The following is a 23,708-nucleotide window of genomic DNA, read 5'->3' on the forward strand; positions in this document are numbered from 1 at the left end:
TTCCAGAACTATATTGAACAGGAGTGGTGACAGCGGACATCCTTGTCTTGTTCCCGATTTTAAAGTAAAACCTTTCAGTTTTTGTCCATTGAGATGCACTCGACTTTGACCTAATTAGGGGTGAGAGTCCTGGAAGAAAAAAAGGTGAAGGCTGCATGAATGGAAATTGCTACACCTTGTGTTTTAAAATATTTAGAAAAAATGATTTGTAGCTCCAGCCTTTAATAGGTTATTGAAACATATTTTTAATGAAATTAACTGATGAAATAGGATAATTTTTGTTTAGAATATTTTCCCCATGAAAGACATGGTTTCATTCTTCTTAATGGTTGAATAGTACTCCACCATGTATATATACTACATTTTATTTGTCTATTCATCTGTTGATAGGCAACTAGGCTGATTCCATAACTAAGCTATTTTGTATTTGGCTGCAATAAATAGGGTGGGTATACAAGTATCTCTATATTATTTTTACCTAATCAGAAGTTTGGCTGCATAGTGTATTGTCACGAACTTTTAAATAAATATTTGGCTGTCATTTATTTTTCTTATATTTCATCATTTTTTATGTATGTCACTTACTTTTTTAAAAAAAAATTTACATTAAGGTAAAATATACACAAAAGTGTAACATCTTAAAACATTTTAAGTGGTATGAAATACATTTACAGTCCAGTGCAAACATTGCTACCATCATTCTCCCGAACATTTCATCTTGCAAAATTGAAATTCTATAGCTAGTAAACAAGAATTCCCATGCATTGTGGGAACCAGGTCGAGCCCGTCGTCGCCGTCGCCTGAGGGGAGCGAGAAGAGGCCGCGACCGGGGAGACAACGCCGGAGTTGCCGCCGGAGAGGAGTCAACTCCCCAGCCGCCGCCACAAGAGGCCCGCCCACCCGCTCGCCGGTCCCCCTGCCCCGTTCACAATGCAGCCTGCTTCTGCAAAGTGGTATGATCGAAGGGACTGTCTTCATTGAATTTTGTGTTGAAGACAGTAAAGATGTTAATGTAAATTTTGAAAAATCCAAACTTACTTTCAATTGTCTTGGAGGAAGTGATAATTTTAAACATTTAAATGAAATTGATTTTTTCACTGTATTGATCCAAGTGATTCCAAGCATAAAAGAACAGACAGATCAATTTTATGTTGTTTACGAAAAGGAGAATCTGGCCAGTCATAACAAAAGAAAGGGCAAAGCTTAATTGGCTTAGTGTAGACTTCAATAATTGGAAAGACTGGGAGGATGATTCTGATGAAGACATGTCTAATTTTGATCGTTTCTCTGAGATGATGAACAACATGGGTGGTGATGAGGATGTAGATTTACCAGAAGTAGATGGAGCAGATGATGATTCACAAGACAGTGATGATGAAAAAATGCCAGATCTGGAGTAAGCAAATGTCATCACCTGCATTTTGAAAAAGAAAATAACTTCTCTGCAAGATTTCATAATTGAGAGAATTCCTGAGTTGATACCTCTAAAGGCAGATGCTGTATTTGCCTTCTTTAACCCATTTTTCCAACCTGTTTTTTTGTTTTGTTTTGTTTTTTGTTTTTTTGTTTTTGTTTTGTTTTTAAGGCTTCACTAAGGGTTGATAATGTACCATTGTATGGGGCAATTTCAAGTCACCTGAGAGATTATCCTGATGCATGGACATTTCCCAAACTTTCATGAGCTACTGAGGTCCTAGACAATTGCTACAGCAATTGTGATTTTAAAAATTTCACCTAAGTCTCTTTTCATAACATAGTTACTGACAAGATAGGAGGTTCTCAGCATAGGGAAAGGTAACTAAATTTTAGAGTTTAGACACAGGCTCAAATTGGCTGATACCTTAAACTAATAACCTGCCATTCCTCTGGTGTACCATTCAGGATTGTTCCACTAAAGTTTATTTTTCAAAAAACTTACTTCACATTATTGTATGTAAGTGATCACTTGTCAGTGTTCCAGATGTATCTTAGCTAAAATAGTGAATGTCCTTAACTTAGATGGTTTCTGAAGCCTATACATTTGGTATTGTTTGGCCCTTAAGCTTTCACATCTCTTAGCATGGAGGACAAGGAAAGCTGTACATTGCTGCTTGGGAGTCTGTACATTTAGACCAGGTTTGTATTTGCACTGTCAGTAAAGCATATGAATGAAAAGGTGTTAATACACTATTGGATTTTGTATTTGTTATTAATTCAGCTTTTACCCTAGCTGGAAAACCTCAATTTATGTTCATGACAGTGGGACTGTTTTAAATGTCTACATTCTTTCTAATAAACTGTTGGAAGACTCAAAAAAAACAAAAAAACAATAATTCCCCATTTTTCCTCTACCCAGCCCTTGGAATTACCATCTGTCTCCGTTTCTAGAGTTTGACTACTTTAGGAGGTACCTCGTGTCAGTGGGAACACACAGCACTACTTTTGGTGATTGGCTAATTTCATTTAACATCATATCTTCGAAGTTCATTCATGTTGTAACGTGCACCAGCATAATATTCCATCCTACGTATGTGCCACATTTTGCACAGCCATTCAACCCTCTACGAACACTTGGGTTGCTTGTGAACAGTGCTGGTATGAACACGGGTATGTAGACATTTCTTCAAGATCCTGCCTTCAGTTGCTAAAAGGACGTACTCAGGTAAAATTGCTGGGTCATACGGTAATTCTTTTCTTAATTTCTTGAGGAACTGTCATATTGTTTTCACTGTGGCTCTGTCCTGGCACATCCTCATCAACAGTGAATAAGAGCCCTCATTTTTCCACTCTCACCAATACTTATTTTCTGAATTTTTAAAATAGTGGCCATCCTAATGGGCATGAAGTAGAATTTAATTGTTGCCTTGATTTGCCTTTATCTCATGATTAGTGATACTGAATATCTTTTAATGTGTTTACTGGCCACTCGAATAGTTTCCTTGAAGAAATGTCTATGTATAGCCTTTAGTCCATTTTAAAATCAGGTTCTTTTTCTTTCTGTTGAGTTGTAGAAGCTGTGTGTTCTGGGTATTAATCCATTAATCACATATACGTATTTGTAAGAATTTTGCTCTATTGTGTATTGCTTTACTGATAGTCCTTTGATGTACAAATTTGTGATTTTCATGAAGTCCATATGTTCTATTTCATCTTTTATTGTTTGTGCCTTCGGTGTCAGACCCAAGAAAGCATTCTAAATTCAATGCAAAACATTTGAGGCACTTGAATTTTAATTATAGTTGCTACTTCTCTGTTCACCAGGTGAAACAGATCCCACTTTTCTGTCTGCTGAATCCATAAAACATGTGTAATTACAGCTTTGGTGCACTTTTTGTCTCCCTCTTCTATTTTAATGCCTCATCATTGCTACATTATCTTCATCTTATTTTACTAAAATATTTCTGTTCTGAAGATTTTTCCTAGATTTTAAAAATTACTATAATTGGTACCTTCTTTCTGCTTCGCTTCATAGCAGTTTTCCAGCATCTTTGTGCATGCATTTCTGTTCTGACTGCTGATTCACGGATTTGCTGGTGCGCATGCAGATTGCATCTCTGTGAACAGTTAGTTATTTTAAATACGTCAGGATGGTCCCTAGAAGATTTCCTAAATAAAAGCTGATTCCAATCAACTTACTTAAATTCATTTTGAATTACTTCAGACTCTATCTTTAACACATTCAATATTTATTCAATGCATCCTCTTGAGTGTTTCAAATATATTGTTTGGGGATGGGAGGAAGCATCCAAAAATAATTAACACAGTGGGCAAAGATGACAGAATAACAAAGCTGAAATAGAAGATGCAGATGTACAATCATTTTCAGCCTGGAAAGTCACAATCAATTGAGGGTAAGTCTGTCTGGGCTGGACTGTGGCAAACTGCAGCAGGTTTGATGTTTATGAATTGCAGAATCTTGTAAGATGGACAGAAGCCAGGATCATCACTGTGGTATATTACACGATCTGGGTACATTTATGTTTCTATAATTGATAAGAATTGCCCACGGAGAATGATTTTTGCTGCAGTCTAAGGATTTCACCAATGTTGCAGTTTCTCTAAAGGCCACTTGTAGGATAATGTGTTTTTAGAGGAATGCATTTTTCTAAAGAATAAGAAAATAAGATTGAGGCTTTAGAAGGATGTCTGTGTTATGCTCATTGCATCTGCTAACAGCACACTGTACTCGAAGCCAGAGGCATAATTTGTTTCTCCTTATTTTTTTGGTTAGAGCTAGGTTTCAGAAGTTCAATAAAATAGTGTAAAATTGCTGCTTCTGAAAAAAAAAATCAGATGTGTGCTTTTAAGAGGAAAGGGTTTACATTTTATTGAATACATTATATTGATTTTCATGCTTACACAGGTGTGGGAGATTGTCCAAATTGGGTGTTGTTTGCAATATCAAGGGAAGTACATAAATACTTTTAAGGACATTATGCACTTTTTTTTTTTTCACTAAGGGTGCAACATATCTTATTCATATATTCAGTAAAATTTTGTTTTTTTTTTTTTTTTTTGGTTTTGGTTTTTCTCCGGTACCGGGAACCGAACTCACGACCTTGCGCCTGCCAGGCAGGCGCTTTTGCCGCTGAGCTAAATCCCCAGCCCCCTTCAGTAAAATTTTGATGTACCTTCCTCTCTTGCTCTCCGAAACTGTCTTGCTTAAAAAAAAAAAAAAAGAAACTGTCTTGCTTACACATGGGTCCCTGTTTCTGCTGGTGTGGACATCAGAGATAGCCTTTGTCAAGTCTGTGAAGTAGAGAAGTTTTGTCCTCAGAACCCAGAGGGGTGGAATGAAGCAGTCAGATCTTTCTCTAAGTGGGCCCTGGAAGGCAGCTCCGCAGCACAGCACTTGCCTGGCCAACGCAAGGTCCTGAGTTCGAGTCCCGGTACCAAAAAACAAACAAACAAAAGATCTTTCTCTAATTGTCTGGGCTTTCTAGGTGCCCTTCACTATTGTACCAAAATCTGTTCCCAGGAAATGCCTTCAGTAAAGTTCCAGTGAAGTAATTCACATTTCCATATGTGTGCTGCAGTGCCCTGAAAGTGTAGGGGCATTTACACTTTGAGAGGTGGAAATTCTGTACAACAAAGAAATGGAATACAAAGGAATCTCTCTGGGCACAAAGTTGTTGATTTTCTTTTGTTTTTGCAGGGGCGGGAGAGTGGAGACGGTGATGTAGGTTCCTAGTTTGCTGCCCCACTGACGCATAAAATCAACCCTGAGCTGAACTGACTTAGTTTATCAGCTTAAGCCTTTCATTTACAGTTATTCATCGTTTGCTAAGCATTTTCATAAAGGATTCATTCAATGAAATTACTAAATATTTGCTGAGCAGCAACAGAGTTCATGGCTCATCATGCCATGATGAGCCAACTTTCTGAGAGGAAGTCTGAACAGGTCTTAGCTCCATTTTTACAGTCAAGGAAATGGGAGCAGAGGGGAGTTGAGATAGCATTACGGACTCTCATTGGAAAGAAAAGCAAACAGAAAATTACTTTGACTTCTCTTGGTATAACAAGCCTAGCTGGCCTTCTATAATCCATATCTATTCCTTCTAGGTCCCTGATGAAATCTGGTTGTAGCAGAGAATACAAAATAAAATAAAAATAATGAGCCAAAGTAACATGGATAAAGATGTGTATTCTGTGTAGACTGCTCAGAATTAGGGCATTTGTACTGTAATTCAAAGAGCTTATTTGAAAGTTCGGTGGAACTTATTGGCATCCTTTGCTAGAATGTCTGTGAAACTCCCTGCTGTATTAATTTCTCCTATTGAGCGAAGAATGCACTAATTGGTTTCCAGTTTGCCCTGGAGTTTGGTAGAGAGAGATAGTTATGTTGAGGCAGACAGTGTTTGATAATGAAGATCTTTATCAATGCTTTCCATGTTGTGAAGTTTGTTTCTTTCTTATTCTAATCTGAAATTTCTCTGCTGTTATATAAGATCACTTTGTTAAAGTATTTATCTTATTTTTAATTGACACAGAATAATTATACATACTAATGAGGTGTCATGTATTTTGATAAATATGAGGTATCATGTCATTTTGATAAATCTGTACATTTCTTATTGTCACATGCGGGATTCAGCATATCCATCATTTCATAATCTTGTTATTTCTTAGTGAGAACACTCCAAATTCTTTTTTCTAGGCATTTAAAGGTACCATACAATATTGCTTACCACAGACATCTTACTGTGTAACTGAACACCAGATCATATCCTTCCGTTCCTGCTGGACAGTGTTTCAATAAATAGTGCTTTAATAAATAGTGCTTCAATAAATAGTGCTGGGAAAACTGGATATGTACATGCAGAAAAATGCAGCTAGATCTCATCTCATGCCACATACAGAAAAATAAACTCAAAATGGATTAAGGACTTAAATGTATGACCCTGAATGATGAAACTACCATAAATTCATTTTTATTTGTTGCCAGTCCACTCTGTTTAGGGTTTTTAAAAAAATAACCCTAAGTATACAATATGACTAAAAGTGGTAATAAACCTAGAATTCATACATCTTAGTGAACTGTATCCTTTTAGGCTATTATTTTTGGAGAATATGTACCAATCCTAATATGTTGCCATGAGAAATATTTTTAGAACCTCACTCTTCTGTTTGTCTTTGGTGTGAATGCCCAAGTCGTGGGAAAACTAGTTTCATTTTTATGACAGTGTCCATTACTCGGTGTGATCAGCTAGTTCATTCTCAGGAATTATTTGGTTGTTTCAGAAACTCCATTTACCCTTCATTTGAACAATATTTGTCACCTTCAAGGTCACTTAGAAAAATGGGCCTTTGGTTTTAAGGAATTCTAGAAATGGACACGGCACTCCTTTTATATCCTGGAATGCACCATATCCTGAAATCAATAGCCAGTTTTACTTGAATTGAAAGAGCAGGTGTAAAGTTTATCTTACAGATCAGTCGTGTAATCCTCAAACCATAAACAAGCAAGAAACAAAACTGAAACTGCTTTCACTATCTCTTGTAACCAAAAGATGTCATTCAAGGTGACTATCCTTGAATTTCAGGGACAAGGATGGGTTAGGTTAACCTATGTGGGTTAGGGAGTTCAAATAGTAGCAAGGACATATTAGTAATGAAAGTATCATGTAAAGGAATATGAACTTGAGGGACTTAACTGGACATGGATCGATCTAGAGCCCATCATTTTCTCAAGGAAGTTATCATGAAATGATTAACAACAATGTATAAATCCACAATTGTTTGTGGAATTGAATCAAATGCATGCTAAATATGCGTCTTAAAATTGCAGAGCAATTGAGCAGTAACAATAAAAATTTTAAACCTCCACTCAGATGTGGCTGTTTGGGTCAAAAATTGAACTTGAGTCCACCTGGACCCACCAGACTAGCACCACCAGATCTTCACACTGGCGTGCAAAGTCTTGGGAAAAAGATTCAAGAACATAGATTGTTGATACCTCATTTAGGGGCCTAAAATTTGAAAACATTATTTTTTACAAGTAGTTCAGAAAGCTCCCTGCTGAAAAGTGGAACAACAGAGGCTGACATTTTAAGAATGAATCTTCCCAAAACTTATTGTAACTATCTATATACCATTATTTAAAAGTAAGGCTTCCAGAATCATCATTATCAGCATTTGGGGGGGGGGCTAAAGTTTATTAAACTAAAAATTTTTTTTCTCTTTTGTTATTTATTTTAAAATTTTTTGGTACTGGGGATCGAACTCAGGACCTTGCACTTAGCAGGCAGGTGCTTGTGCCGCTGGGCTATACCCCTGGTTGTCTCTTTTATTGTTTAGATACATTGTATCAACTTGAGGAGTCTAGAGGTTTGGCTAAGTGACTCAGCAGGAAGCCAGGGTGCTTACTTTGTACACATCCTGAGCCTGTGGAAGAGGAGGGCATGGAGATTATGTGAGAGCTACACGCCCCTTAGGTGGGGGTAGCCTGTTTACAATGTAAGGCAGGGAAAGAAGCTGCTTGCTGCCATTCCTCACCTTTTGCTCTGGCTGTTTGCTGTTCGGCTGCCATTGCCCGCTTTGCTCTTGTTGCTTTGCTACCTTCTGCCTCGGAGCCAGCCAAGTATGGACTGAAACCTCCAAAAACTGTAAGCTAAATAAGCCTTTCCTTCCCTCATTTTGGGTGTTGGATATTTTGTCTCAGCAATGAGAGAAAAGTAACCAAGACAATCAGCATTTGGGGGGTCGGTGACTAAAGTTTATTAAGCTAAAAATTATTTTTCTCTTTTGTTATTTATTTTTTAATTTTTTGGTACCGGAGATCGAACTCAGGACCTTGCACTCGGCAGGCAGGAGCTTGTGCCGCTGGGCTATATTCCCCAGTCCTCTCTTTTGTTGTTTAGATTTAGAATTTTTGTTTGTGATGGCAGAAAAATTAAGATACCCAGTCTTTGAAGCCAACTTCTACTCTAATACTCAGTTGAAGATACAAAGTTTCGTTCAAATTTTCCTTTTCAAGCAGCTATCTCATGAAATATATTTTACCTACACACTTTGGATTATGTCTGAAAGACACAGTGCCCAATGTTTTTATCTTTTTTTTTTTTTTTGGGGGGGGGTTCTTTTTTCTGGTACCGGGGATTGAACTCACAACCTTGAGCTTGCCGGGCAGGCACTGTGCCACTGAGCTAAATCCCCAGCCCCTCCAATGTTATTATCAATCTATGTTGTTTAAATATATGAGGTTCCTATTTGGAGATCCTTTCACTGTAAACAGCAGCAGTGCTGGACAGAGAGAAGAAAGGAGTCTGGAGGGAGAAGATAGTGATAGAAATTTAGGCTCACTTGGCTTTATTACCGTTAGAAGTTTAGAAATACCTGCAATACGCAAGGTCTTTGGCTATATAAAAACTTTCACTTATCTCCTTAGCTGAGTATGGTGGTGCATGTCTGTAATCTCAGCACTTGGGGAGCCTGAGGCAGGAGGTTTTCCACAAGTTCGAGGCCAGCCTGGGCTACATTGTGAGTTCAAGGCCACCCTGATCTACATAGTGAGGCTCTGCCTCAAAGGTAAATTTTCCACTCTTCTTTCCCCCAAATGATTACCATCATCAAATTGCCAATGAAGTTCCATATACCTCTAACACAATGTGCCAGAGGATCTGGTTGGCACTTTGCTCTTAGAATAGTAACCTCTAGAACAGTGTGTGCCCAAGTGTGTGTGTGTTATGTTAGAATTCACATGAGTATGTTCATTAGGAATTCCAAAAATACTTACTGAATTACTAAGTACCGGGCCATGTTGTGAGTCCCAGTTACGTAGCAAGGAATAAAAGTGATAAAAGCTGGTCTTCCTGAAATATGGTCCGAGGAAAGCATGGATGAGCCATTTTCCTAGCAGTGGTGAGAACAACGGAGAAAATCCAGACAGGAGAGAGGATAGACCAGACTGATGGGACTAATATTGAAACTAAGATAGCTAGACAGGGAAAGTGTGAGGCGAAGGCTGTCCAACCAAAGGAGCTTGAGAGCGAAGGCCCTTCACAAGGTCAACCAGCAGCAAGGCAGCCACTGACAGTGGTTGATGTGGGACTGATCAAGCAGAGAAAAGAAATCAGGCCAGGCAGTGGTGAGGAGAGGAGACCCATCATGCTGGACCTGGGCGGCACTCTAAAGACTGTGGCTTTTATTCAGAGCACTGGGGTTTTTGAGTGGATCAGACTTTGTCATTTCAAGAGTCTGACTGTTGTGTAGAGAGAAGACTGAGAAGAAGAGCGGCGGTCAGGAGGCAGAGTGGGGCAGGTGACATGGTGGAGGTGGCTGGACTTTGGATAGAATGTAAAGGTAGCGTTTCAAAGGTTTGCTGATCCTTGAAGTTATGGGTGGGGAGAAAAAGTGCCATCAGGAATGACTCCGCAGTTTGGGGCCTGAACAACTGAAAGCACGTGTGGAACACATGCCTGGGAAACGATGCGTACTTCTGTAAGACTGCTGATTAGGTCGCTACAAGGGGCTGTCACAATTTGAAGGAGAGGTTTAATTTTGAGTATTTTGATTTGGCTTTGTCGTTTGTATAAAGGGACAGGGAGACATGACTTTTGCTGACCAAACAGCTTGTTCGTGTACCGTTTTCCCTTCAAAGCTACCAGTGGAATTTGAAGGAACAGGAAAAGAAGGGCTCATTATCCATACCATGGAAATAAATGTTCCCCTCAAAATGATGTAACTTGTTGGAGTTGACGGATCCCCACACTTAAAAGTATGTGTTCTTACATCTGGGCTTATAAGATGGAGAGGTTGTTTGATAGTTGAATTCCACTTGGCCCTAAATATAACAAGAAAAAGGAGGGCCTGTTTGCAAGGGAACTGGATTTCACCTGGGGATGGTGAGGAATTCTAGTTTGTGGGGTTTTTTTTGGTCTTTTTGAGACAGGATCTTGCTATGCAGGCTGGCCTCAAATTTGCAACGATCCTCCTGCCTCAGCTTCCCAAGTGCTAGGATTACAGGTGTGCGCCACCATCCTTGGCGAGGAATTCTAGTTTTAAGCTTAATGGTGGTAATGCTGGCGATGGGGGAAAATATGTATACATTTGTTTGTGTACAGATATGGAGGTTTCAGGGGAAAATGTTGGTAGGAAATAGCCTCATTCTTTTTGTTTCTTTTAAAGAGAAAAGAACAAAAAATAATAAAAACAAAATAACACAAAAGCTATAAAAGTGATAGAGCATTTTAAAACAAGATGATAGGAAATCAACAATGGTTGTTGTATTACTTATTGTTATCTTCAGAGTAGTGGCTCAGATTACCAGAGAGAGGTATGCAAGATTGATCAAACAATTAAACATTAACTGTTCCTTTCAATAAAACAATAGAAATTAGTAGTACAATTAGCTATCGTGTGTGTGTGTGTGTGTGTGTGTGTGTGTGTGTGTGTATTTCCCTTCTTTTTTCTTTCCCTCATCCCAGTTGTTCTTTCCTATTGAGTAGTTTCTTTCCCTTTTATAATATCTACTGTACCTTTCAGTTTTTTGTTTTTTGTTTTTTCCAGAACCTGGGATCGAACTCACGACCTTGCGCTTGCTGGGCAGGCGCTGTGCCACTGAGCTAAACCTCCAGTCCCCTCTTTCAGTTTTATTTACTTTTTCAGGTTCTTACACTAGGGAGACAATCTGATGTTTACACATGTGGGTCTGATTTATTTCACTTATGAGTATGGTCTCTAGTTGCATCCATTTACCTATAAAAACCTCGAGTTTATCTTTCTTTATAGCTAAGTGATACTCCATTATATAAAAATAATACATTTTTCTTGACCATTTCTCAGTTGATGGGCATTTGGGTTGGGAAACAGGCTGATTCGCACCAATTAGTATTTACCTTATTATCACCCACTCAGTGCAGGTGATAGCACGGGATCTCTGCCAAGTAAAGGCAGCAGAATTACTTTCATTCATTGCCTTTCCTTTCTCTTCACCCATTCAGGTCCTGACCCCCTTCAGCTAAACTTTGTCCATTCTCACCTTGTTGCAATCACTCTCCTTACCATCACTAACGACCTGTTATCCTCCAAATCAGGGCCCTCGACTTGGTTCTCATTTCCTTAACCTCTCGTGTTTATTAGTACCCATTACCCATCACACACTGGATGCACTTTCTCCCAGAATCCTGGATGTCCCCTCTTTTGACTGGGAGATGAGGAAATGGAAAAGAGTGATGACAGGTACAGTCATAGCCAGACAGGAGGAGCAACTTCTGGTGCTGCATTACACAGAAGGTTAATATAGTCAATGATACCACATTTTATAATTCAAAATAGCAAATAGGATTCTGAATGTTCTTGTCATAAATGATATTTAAGATGATAGATACTCTAAATACCTGGAGTTAATTCAATAAAGATGCACAATTATCTGTCAACACAAAAATAAGAAGAGTAAGGAACAGGTGAGAACTTCTAGGGATGCAAGCTTCCTTCACCTGACACTGAGAAGAGCTAGAGTCACAAAGGGGAAACTACACGTTGAGGAGAGAGAGGACAAGTTGAGAGAATCAAGAAAGACATGCTGGAAAAGCTAAAAGGCACGAAGCAGAAAGGCAATGTGGAGAAAAGCACAATGCAGCCTGCAACGCCAAGCTCACCTCTCTGGGGAAAGAGGAGCTTGACTCTGCAAGCACAAGGTAAGGCTGGGGAGTGCCGGTAGCCGCACTGATAAACAATGGACTGGCACATAACAGGAGAAATCCACAGTTACTACAATCTGGAAATCCAGGGTGCGGATTTAGTCTGAAAGTGACTCCTATGCAGGCTAGCCCAGGAGAAAAAAAATCTACTCTAGTGCTTGTCACATCTCAGAGTGGTGTGTCTAGGAGCCATCTTGAGTGGCAGCTTAGTATTTGGGACTGAGCTATTCTGAGGATCAAAAGTCACAGAACAATTACACTTCAGACTCCTCAGGGACATCTTGCATCACTGACTGGGTGGAAGACAGCTACAAAAGATATTCATGAAGGGAAGGGTCAGTCACAGATTTGCTGAGAAGTTAAAGCTGGGAAGTTTAGGGTTGAAGAGGGGAGAGTGCCTAGTAGCACGGCCCTTTGTGGTTAGAAGGGGGGCCGGTGGATTGCTTGGTTCCTGTGGCTAGCTGCCTCTTCCTGCCAGTATAGAACACAGTGGTCTGTTTATTTCCCCCATACCACAACACACTCAACACATCTCTTATCGGACAGATGTCACGCCCTTGGGTACATGGATGGGAGTGAGTGGGGACGCTGAGGGGGAACACTCTGGAGTGAGTGGGGCACCTTGTGAGCTGCAAAGATAGTAGAGGCTAGCAGTGGCTCTGGGTGCACAGAGGGAAATAAAAACCTCTGAGGTGAATACAGGCCTGAGCGACACGACACACCATTGACCCTTCCTGTGCAGGGGGGACGGCAGAGCAGAGCTCGGCATTCAGACAGCACCAGCCTAGTAGGTGCGAGCAGAGAGGACACAGGAGAGGCTCCCGGTGCGAGTCACTCCCCTCCCTCCACACCTGGTAGATTCCAGTATTTGAGGTCCTAGAAAGAAACTCATCCAATCCAAACACCTTGGCATGGACAAATATTTCGGACTTGTTTTCCTTTTTGGTTCTGTTTTCTACTTTTTTCTTTTTTGCTTGATCTACTTTTCCTTATTCCTTAAATCTCTTTTTTTCTTGTCTCTTCCTTTTTGTTTTTAACCTTGCACTTTAATTTTTCCCTTTCCCTGCTCTCTTCATTATTTTATTATTACTTTATTATTAGTTTTACCTTTATTAGTTTTTAAACTTTTAGCATCACTAGGGACTATTTTGAAAATTTATATTCCAATAAGCTGGAAATTTTAGAAGAAACAGATACATTTCTAGACGCATATGGCTTCCCAAACTTGAACCGAAAGGCTACAGAACACCTAAGAGATCAGTAACAAGCAGGGAAGTTAAAGTAGTAATAAAGTTTCTGCAAAAAAAAAAAAAAAAAAAAGCTCAAGACTGGATGGAGTCACTGCTAAATTTTACCAGACCTTTTGAGAAGAACTAAAACCTATGGTCTTCAAATTAGGCTATCGAACAGAAAGGGAAGAATTGTTTCCAAGCCCATTTTATGAAGCCAGTATTATCCTGATACTAAAACCAGATAAGGATACAACAATAAAAATAAGGATGAACATAAATGTAAAAATCCTCAATAAGACATTGTAAATCAGATTCAACAATCTAAAAAGTTCATTTCACATATGCAAAGATGTTCAACACTGGCAAATCAGTAATTACAGTACACTTCATAAAAAGAATCAAGTATGAAGGCCAAGTGTGGTGGTGCACATCTGCAATTCCAGCCTTCAGGAGGCTGACGCAGGAGGATTACTGAGAATTTGAGGCCAGCCTGAACTGCAGAGTGAAACCTTATCTCAAAAAAGACAAAAATAAAACAAAGACAATAAAAAAAATCAAGTATGAAAAATCACATCATTATTTCAATAGATCCTGAAGAATGCTTTACAAAATACAACATATCTTTAGGATAGAAGACATGAATAAATGAGGAATAGAAGGATCTTATAGCAATATAATAAATGCTATATACAACCAACCCAGAACTGGTATCATATTGAGTGGAGAAAATTTGAAAACATTTCCTTTAAATTCATCAACAAGATGAGGGTGCCCATTCTCACCATTTTTACTTAATATAGTACTGGAAATCTTACCTAGAGTACTTGTTAAGAAAAAAAGGATATACACAGAAAAGGAGAAAGTAAAAATTTCTCTGCATGCAGATAATATGATTCTCTATTAAGAAGACCTTAAAGATGCCACCAAAAGGCTCTCAGAAGTAATAAATTCAGCAACCAGTGAGATACAACATACAAAAATCAGTAGTTTTTCCATATACCAATACACAAACCTGCTGAGAAGGAATTTGGCAAAGCTTTCATAATAGCTTAAAAAACACCACAAATGAACCTTACTAAAGAGATAGAAAAACTCTACAGGGACAATTATACAGACTAAAGAAAGCAACTGAAGAAGACACTAGAAGATGAAATGACTTCCCGGGTTTACGGACTGGCATAAGCAACATTGTTAAAACGGTCCTATTACTTAAAACGATCACAATATTCAAAGCAATGTCCATCAAAATACTAATGACATTCTTCACAGAATTAGGAAATACAATCACAAAATTCGTATGGAAGCACAAAAGACTCTCAATAGCCAAAGAAATCCTGATGAAAAAGAATGCTGGAGGTATCATGACACCTGGTTTCAAGCAGAGGCGAAGATTAAGAAATAAATACATGTAGTTACAGTCATCTGCTTTGGCAAAGGTACCAAAATCATACGTTGGAGTAAAGCTAGCCTCTTTAATTAATGATAGTGGGAAAGCGGGGTATTCACATGTACAAGATTGAAACTAGATCCCCATATCTTATCTCGTATAAAAATAAACTCAACATGGATTAAAGACCTAAATGTGAGATTAGAGACTTTGAAACTGCTAGTAGAAAAGAAAGGAGGAACCCTTTAAGATGTAGGCATGCGCCATGACTTCCTGCATAACAGCTCAGGAAATAATAGCAAAAATCAAAAAATGGGATTGCATAGCATTAAAAGGCTTCTGCTCAGCAAAGGAAATAAAAGAGTGAAAAGATAACATACAGAATGAGAGAAACTGAAAATTTTTGCTAGTTACTCTTCCATCAGAGAGCTAAAATCCAGAATATATAAAGAACCAAAAACTTAAATGAAGAAAACAAATAGCACAATCAATAAATGGGTAAATGGAAAATAATTACATGAAGAAATGCTCAGTGTCTTTAACTATCAGGGAAATGCAAACCAAAAATTACATTTAAATGTTCACGTATTCCCAGTCAGAACTTCTATCATCAGAAATATAAAAAATAAAATGTTGGTGAGGATTTAGGGTAAAAGGAACACTTCTACACAGGTGGTGGGAATAGAAACTAGCACATCCACTGTGAAAATTACTATGGAGGTTTCTCAAAAATTAAAAATAGAACTACCGCATGAACTGGCTATACAATTCCCTTGCATAAGCCCAAGGTGGTTAAAATCAGCACACTGTGGAGATATCTGCATTTCCAAGTTTATTGTGGCACAATTCACAATAGCCAAGATATGGGAATCAGTCTAGGTGCCTGGCAGTTGATGACTAAATAGAATGTAGTAAATAGAATGGAATGTTATTCAGCCATAAAGAAGAAAAAAATTATGCCATTTGCAGTACATTGTAAGAGACTGGAAATCGCGTTAAGCACGGTAAAACAGACTCAAAAAGACAAGTAGTGTGTTTTCTCTCATATGTGTGATGTAGAAAAAGAAAGACAGCATGGAAGTAGCAGGGAAACTAGTAGAGAACAGAAAGGAGCTCAAGAGAGGTAGGAGAGCTGGGTAAAGGAAGGGACAACTGGAGACAGATACAATCAAATTATGCTATAGATATGTATGAAAATGGTACAAAACCCAGTATTCTGTATAGTTATTCTATACATATACACACAATAAAAAAGAAAAATAAAACTACAACAATCTTCAGCCTAAATGGTCCAAGATTGTGCCTCGTAATATTTTATATCCTAACTCCCAAAGGATTTTTCCTATACTATTTTTATTGCAAATAATTTATTTTACTATTATTATGTACATCTTGTTTTCATCACCAGGCTACCTTATTTGAAGGCAGGATATATCTCAAATGCATGTGGATATCAGAGACTTTGACACAGCACCTAGGACAAATGTATGACTGGCATTTCAGTTATTTTGATTTGGTAAAACCCAGAGGTATATGAAATGGCCCACCATAAAATCAGAGCTATGATACAGTAGCCAGCCAAGAGAGAACACATGGTGTGAGATAAAATGGCCTGAGTATTCTAGTTAGAAATCACCGTAAAATGTAATTGTGGTGGGCTGACAACTGGTGGTCAACTTGTAATCCCTGGTTGAATTGAGTCAGTGCAGTGCTGGCCATGGAGGCCTACCTGAGGACTGCTGCCAACAGAATAGAAAGAGAACTGGAGAGGAAGAGGGTGCGGGCTGTTGATTCTCCTAGAGAATCTTGTCGTGCTGTCTTTCCTGATATGCACTCAGCTCTTGTCAACACTGGAAGAACTTGGAACCTTGCTGTTGCGGAGGATGGCTGTGGTTCTTTTCAGGGGAGCTCTGCTCCCTACCCTGAGCATTGCTTTCTGGCTCCAGTGAAGATCCCTCAGCCTGATTCAGAGATCCTTCATCCCATTGGTGCAGACTTTCTAGATTCCACCACTGACCTTTGGGCCTTCCCAGCACAGATCTTATACAGACTTGCAAGAGATATTGTTGTGGGCTCTTGGCCTCCAGTTGGACTTGTGGAGGACATAGCCATGGACTCCAGGTCTTCAGCTGGACTCATGCAGGATATTACTGTGGGATCCAGGCCCTCAGCTGGATTCTCTGGGTCTCTAGTGTGTGGGGGTAGATCTCCTACACGCTTGCATTTAACTCTTTGCATGAAAATTATAAAGTATTCCTATAAATTATGTGTCTTGTATTAAATCCTTTCCTTTGCAAACTCCAACCACAACAGTAAGCCAATGAAATATTCACATCTAAATATTTCTCCCCAAGGAAACAAAACAACCTCACAAATTTTAGGGCAATGATCAGGATTTGATTTATTTTAAATCCACAAGAAGTTTCATGGTGGCCAGAAATTATAAAAAGTTAATGATTTATAAATCTGACACAGAAGTCCTAATCTAGTTATGTTTGTCCTTTATAAGATATACTTAACACTAAGTAAAGAGTATGGGAACAATCATAGACTCACTGGAATTTTAAATTTTTCATCCAAGTGCACCTTGTCTTACAGGTTTCCTCTATGGCTTATCAGAAACTGAAAATCTTTAATTTGTACTGTGATTCTTCTCTCTGATGGATGAAATAGAGATTCTTCCTGATCTCCCACTTCCTAAAACCTGCCTGCTCCCTACCGAGATGATGTTGATGAGCATAAAGTCAGTGTAGTGGTGTCCACTCAGGTTCATATATAATCTTCACTTTCTTTTAATTCCAATAAAACTGTGCTTAAGATACACAATTTCAAACAGGATATAAACTCTGCACAGGGAAAAGCATAGGGGACTCTTGAATGCCTGGTTTTCCTGCTTCCTACTTTTCTCTCTCTCCTGGATGTACACACAAGCCAAATATCCTACTTTCAGAAAATGCTGAGTTCTAGTATTTGTAACAGTTATATTGGAAACTAATTTAAAAGAATTCATTTCAGCATCAGGAGTTACTTTGCAAACGAATTTCATTGCATTAAAGTATGTCTCACATAGCCAATGAATTTTAACAAGTTTTTATTTGAAAAGTATTTTTAAGACAGAATTTGTCTGGACAGAGATATTTCCTTTATTATTTTAGGTGAAAACTCTACTTATACTTGAGCATAAAGACAAAAATTGTAATTATGATTTAATTAATTCATGTTAATATATAAATTAAGGCTCTAAAAAATAGAAAACAGAAGTAATCTTGAAGTAGAAGAGAAAGAAAAAGAAGAGAGGGGATATAATAAGAAAGCAGAATAAAAATAACTGAGCTAGTGTGTCTTGAAGGGGGACTATATATTTTATTTCTGTCAGTTATAGCATCACATTTTCTAAATCAGCATATTGGTTTCTTTTTAATCACCACTGGTCTCTGATATAATTTTACAGCATATATTATTAACATTTATGAGTACTATTAAAACTACTATGTTGATCAGATCAAACTTTAAATTTTACTCACAAGATACATTGTGTATCACCTCTTCCATTTACATATTTTATGGCATAGAGTTATAATCCTACACTGTCATAACTCAGTGTGGTTTTCCTTTAAAAAAAAGCCAGTATTTATGTAAACAATAAGTTCTGAGATATGCAATTTGATAATTCTTAAATATCACCTCAAATATACATAAACTGAAAGATTATCCTACATGTTTACTCATTTGACATGTCAAAAAACCCAGAAAGACAGCATTGAAAGAGGTGACATTTGTTAAAAGGCCACTGTGGCTAACTGTGTTGCTGGAGTCAATACCGCAGTCACTATCAATTTCCTGGATGTCTTCAGATTAGAAGTTGGTTCTGTCAAGGCCAACATCAAGTAATTCAACTTTGTTTAGATGACTGGCTAGTCAGACTTCTTAGCCACTTCTTCCAAATAGAGTGTCCCAGTCAGGTTACTTCACTGCCAGGTCAGCAAACGCATCAGAGACCTCTGTGGTGACGGGTGCGGAAATGCTGGCTTGTGTGATATTGAGATAAATGTCATACTGCTGGTCCAGGCCAAGGTAGCAGTCACTCATGAGATACAGTGTGAAGATATACCTAAAATGTGAAAACAGAAAAAGGTATCAAACGTTCTTCAAATCACAGTCAAATTTAATTCTTTTGAAACTTTAGTAAGGTTCTGCTTACCTTCCAGGTACTTCAGGGGTATAAAAGGAAAGGGAGACGTCATGATGATTTCGAACAAATCCTACTCGTTTTAAAGCAATAAGCTCTCTCTTATCCACTTCTCCTAATATCAAAAACCAACCTTCATCTTTTGATTTGGGAAACCGAGGGGCAACTGCACAGCTTTCTTGCTTTCCCTGTAAATCAGAAAAAAAAAAAAAAAATACAGAACATTAGCAATGTCTACACTTCCTACATGGCTTGGCTGTGGTACAAAGGCCATGTTATCTTTCTTTAAGGCTATACATTACATAGTTTATGTCTGTCTTGGATATTTAAACTTTCCTCTGGTTTGGTGTCTTTGTATACTTTTACTTACCTTTCTTTAAGACTTGCAGAACAAAGACATCACTTTGTGGCTGTAACATCAGAATATTTATCTCAGAATAGAAAGCTTTGAGTCTTGACATCAGAATGATAAATTCTTATGTCATTCGTGAAATTATTCTTAATATCCCACTTACAGATGAACAAATTGAAATACAACCATATCAAATAAATCTTCCAAAGCCTTATTCATGATATGTTGGTTACTTTTCCCTCATTGTTGAGACAAAATACCTAATGCCCCAAGTTAAGGAAGGAAAGGTTTATTTAGCTCACAGTTTGTGGAGGTTTCAGTCCGTAATCAGCTGGTTCCAAGTCAGGGTGGCAGGGCAGAGAAGCAACGGTTTAAGGTGGCGGAAAATAGCAAAGCAATAAGAGCAAAAAGGGAGGAGCACGAGACGACTCTTTCTGTCCCTTATACTGTATGTAGGCTACGCACCCTAGGGTGAGTACAGCACTCACACACATAATCCCAGCATTGGACCACAAATCAATCACAAACCTTAGAAGCCCACCCCATGACTGCATGAGGCTTTTGGGGACATCCAGACACAAACCATAACATTCCACCCCTGGCCCCCCGAAGACTCCTGCATAATCCCCTTATGCAAAAGGCATTTTAGTCCACCTGTAAGAGTTGCCAAAGTCCTAACAGTTTCAGCACTGCTGAAAAGTCCAAGTTGCAAGTTTCCTCCAAGATCTAAGGCAAATTCTTAGCTGTAAGCTCCTGCACAAATGAAAAGTTAAACACTTCCAACATTCAATGGCACAAGATAAACATTACCATTTGAAAAGGTACAACTGGGGATACAAAGCATCGGGACCAAAGCAAGCCCAAACTCCAGCAGGGAAAACATTAAGTCCTGTAGTTCCATATGGAACATCTGAAGCAATCTGTGGTAAACTGTGAGCTCCAAAGGCCTTGCATGGCTCTGCCCCAAAGGCACTTCCAGTGGTATTGTTTTTTTTTTTTGTTTTTTTTTTTGGTTTTTCTCCGGTACCAGGAACCGAACCCACAACCTTGTGCTTGCCAGGCAGGCGCTTTGCCGCTGAGCTAAATCCCCAGCCCCGTCCAGTGGTATTGGTTACAGCTCCCAGAGCTTCTCCCTTGGGCCTGCTTTACTCCCTCTTGGCAGGTTTCCTCAGATGATACACGTTCCTGGTTTTTCCAAACCTCTGGGATCTCCACTGCATCTTTGGCTTCACTCTCACAGCTTTACCTGCTGCCCTCCCAGGAACACACCGCCTGGCCTTCCAGGCCTCCTTCTGAAATCTACGTGGAAGCCTTTTTAACCTCAGAACTCTTCCATTCTTCATATGCCTAAAACCAGCACCATGTGAATGATGCCAAGGTCTGCTGCTACCTGAAGCAGTAGTCAAGCTTCCCTATCTCTTGACTGTAGGGGTTGAGTGTCTGGATCGCTGGGCACTCTGAATCCAATTCTGAGGAACAAATTCTCTATGCCATTGCCATTCTGGAACATGGTGCAACCACCACTGCCATTCTGGAACATAGTGTGGCTGCCGCCATTCTGGAACATGGTACTCTGCAGCTTTCTCTTCAAAGCAAAGTCTTTTAGTTTTGAGGCTGCAAAGGGTGGGGTACTGCTGCTTCTTGCGATGCCCTCTGGCCATCTTTTCTATTCTGTTTCTTCTCAGCAATCAAGATCTCCTCAGCTCTACCTTTGCAGTCCACAGCTTTACTGGAGCTTCCTTTCTGGCTAAACACAACATTTTAAATCATCCTGCTGGACTCTTTGCTCTTGATATTCAACATGGATCTGGCTACAAGTCCCCAATAATAGCTATGCCACTGCCTCAACATTCAATTGCCCTGAAATTTTTTCTGCCATTTTAATTAGTCTGCTACCCTTAATCTCAGTCTCAGGCAAAGTCTCTGGAGATGAGCAAAATGTAGACAAACTTTTTGCCAAGCCGTAACACACACTGTTTGGACTCCAGCAGCCAATGCCATCCTTCTTACCAGCAAAAACCTCCGAGTCCGGACTTTACTGGCAGGATTTCTATCAGCGTTCTGGTCTTTAGAGCTCTGATCAGAATCTCATATACACAAGCTAAGGCACTCCAGCTCTACTCCTTCAGGCGCAATCCCTGAACCGTTCCAAACTCTTGCCACAAGCCATTCCCAAAGGCTCTTGAACCACATGGTCAGGTACCATCACAGTGACGACCCCACTTCTCTGGTACCAAATTCTGTGTTATTACATTTCTTTTGTTGCTGAGACAAAATACCTGATGCTCAAAGTTAAGGAAGGAAAGGTTTACTTAGCTCAGTTTGTGGAGGTTTCAGTCCATAATCAGCTGGCTCCAAGGCAGGGTAGTGGGGCAGAGGAACAGAGTTTGTATCAGCAGAAGACAACAAAAGCAGTAAGAGAAAAAAGGGAGGAGAGCGAGAAGATTCTGTCTCTTATACTGTATGTGGGCTCCCTACCTTGGGGCAAGTGTAGCACTCACACCCATAATCCCAGCATTGGACCATGAATCTATAGTTGAATCCCTACTACCTTGATTAGCGAAATTCTGTATCATTTCTAATGTTTTTTAAAATTATTTTTTATTCTCTTTAATTGTTTGATCAATCTTGCATTCTTATGTCTAGTAATCTGAACAACTTTGTTGAAGATAACAATATGTAATATAATAACCACTGTTAACTTCCTATCACTTTTTGAAATTCTGTACCATTTTTATTGTTTTTGTGTTGATTTTGTTTTTGTCTTAGTTGTTATTTTGTTTTCTTTCCTCTTAAAAAAAAAGAACAAAAACTCTAGAAGCCTGCCCCCATGACTGTATGAGGCTTTGGGGGGACATCCAGACACAAACCATAACACACGAGGAATTCACACTCAGGAAAATCGACAAAAGCTAATCAGTATGACACTTTGGACCTCAAGATAATGAGCGTATCATATAAATACCCCTCAAGTATAAGATCCATATAGAAAAGCACATATTGTACCATGGTATATTACAAAAATCTATTCTCTGAAAAATGGGAAATTTTAAATGAATCAATTTATAAAATGTATTAATTACTACAACTCAAAATTAGATAAAAACATAATGACAATGTGCAGTCGTTGTTCTTAGAAAAGCAAGATCATTCTAGTGATTCTTTCAGATATTGACTTCAGGTCATAAATATATAGTACTAATCACATGCTCTTAAAATTTCACTCAGTATTCTAGGGTAGGAAGTTTCCCTTACGGCTTTTGAAAACAGGGTCAGAGAGTAATATACAACAATTTCAAATAAAATTTAGCCTTTTTAGTATAATTAAATTTAATTTTTGAGTAGAATGTAAGATTATAAGAATCTTAGTTTTCTCCATTATTTTGTCTTTATGATTTTACTATTATTAGTTTATGATTATTACTATTTCTTTGTAAGCTGTGATATATTAAATAATCTAAAAATACTCATATTAGAGACTGAAATGCCAGAAGTCAATCAGTCCTTTACTTTTTTTTGAAAAAGGGTCTCTCTATGTAGTTTAGGCTGGCTTTGAACTCACTATGAAGCCCAGGTTGGTCTCCAACTCACAGTAATCCTCCTGCCTCAGCCTCCTGAGTGCTGGCATTATAGGTGTGTGCTACCACATCCAGCTAATCCGTTCTTATTTATATTAGCTCAGTTTTAGTATCAGAAATCAAACGGGGGGGGGGGGGCTGAGGATTTAGCTCAGTGGCACAGCCCCTGCCTTGCAAGCGCAAGGTTGTGAGTTTGATTTCTGGTACCGGAAAAAAAACAAAAAAAAAAAAGAAATCAAACAGGGAAGGACTTGAAGGCACAGTACCAAAAGGACATCATAGCAGAACAAAATTTTCACATTTTATGTGTGAAAACAGAGAAGCAAAACAAAGGAACTACAACCTCATCCCTAGGTATTAGAAAGTCCTGAATCCCCTGGGCTAAGAAGACAAATTCTTTCTAACTTTAGTTATTATGGTACTAAAAACCAATCTGCCCACACTACGTGTTCTAATATTCTTAGAGGACTACATAATTAATTTCAGTGTCAGAGGATACAGAAAAGAGCAGAGCAATTTAAAATAAAATTCCCACACACTTTTGGCCTGCATGAGACTGACAAAGCTCTCTCGCATGCACTATAAGAAAGAAAGCAGGCAGATGTGGCAACCGAGGCGCAGAAAAGCTTACTGTCTTATTCAAATGCAAAGAACAAAGTGGGAACACTTCAGTCTTATCTACATCTAGCCAATGCGGCTCTTACATCCCACAGTGCCTCTAAGGCAGGACCTCTTAAACATTGCTGTCCGTAAGTCATATGGGGTGCTGACGAAAACATCAGTCTCTGAGATTCCTCAGATATTGAGGTTTTGCTTCAGTCTGTCTGGAGGGAGGCCAAGAAATCTGCACT

General features: G+C 38.8%; 1 protein-coding gene and 1 pseudogene across 3 annotated transcripts in view; one reads left to right on the forward strand and one right to left on the reverse strand.

Annotated features, from left to right (window-relative positions):
• Nucleotides 1-766: 766 nt before the first annotated feature.
• Nucleotides 767-1,854, forward strand: LOC102026195 (annotated as a pseudogene).
• A 16,213-nt stretch (nt 1,855-18,067) lies between these two features.
• Nucleotides 18,068-23,708, reverse strand: part of Ascc3 (activating signal cointegrator 1 complex subunit 3) — a 294,273-nt gene continuing 288,632 nt past the window's right edge. For all 3 annotated transcript variants that reach the window (XM_005377814.2, XM_005377812.2, XM_005377813.2), the window contains 2 exons: nt 18,940-19,115; nt 18,068-18,849 (listed from right to left, as the gene is read on the reverse strand). In XM_005377814.2, coding sequence (XP_005377871.1) covers nt 18,702-18,849; nt 18,940-19,115 — 324 coding nt within the window. In that variant the 3' untranslated portion in view covers nt 18,068-18,701. The remainder of the gene's footprint in view (nt 18,850-18,939; nt 19,116-23,708) is intronic.

The sequence above is a fragment of the Chinchilla lanigera genome, unplaced genomic scaffold (genome assembly GCF_000276665.1).
Source record: "Chinchilla lanigera isolate Chin_1 unplaced genomic scaffold, ChiLan1.0 scaffold00010, whole genome shotgun sequence".
In the NCBI taxonomy this organism is placed as follows: Eukaryota; Metazoa; Chordata; class Mammalia; order Rodentia; family Chinchillidae; genus Chinchilla; species Chinchilla lanigera.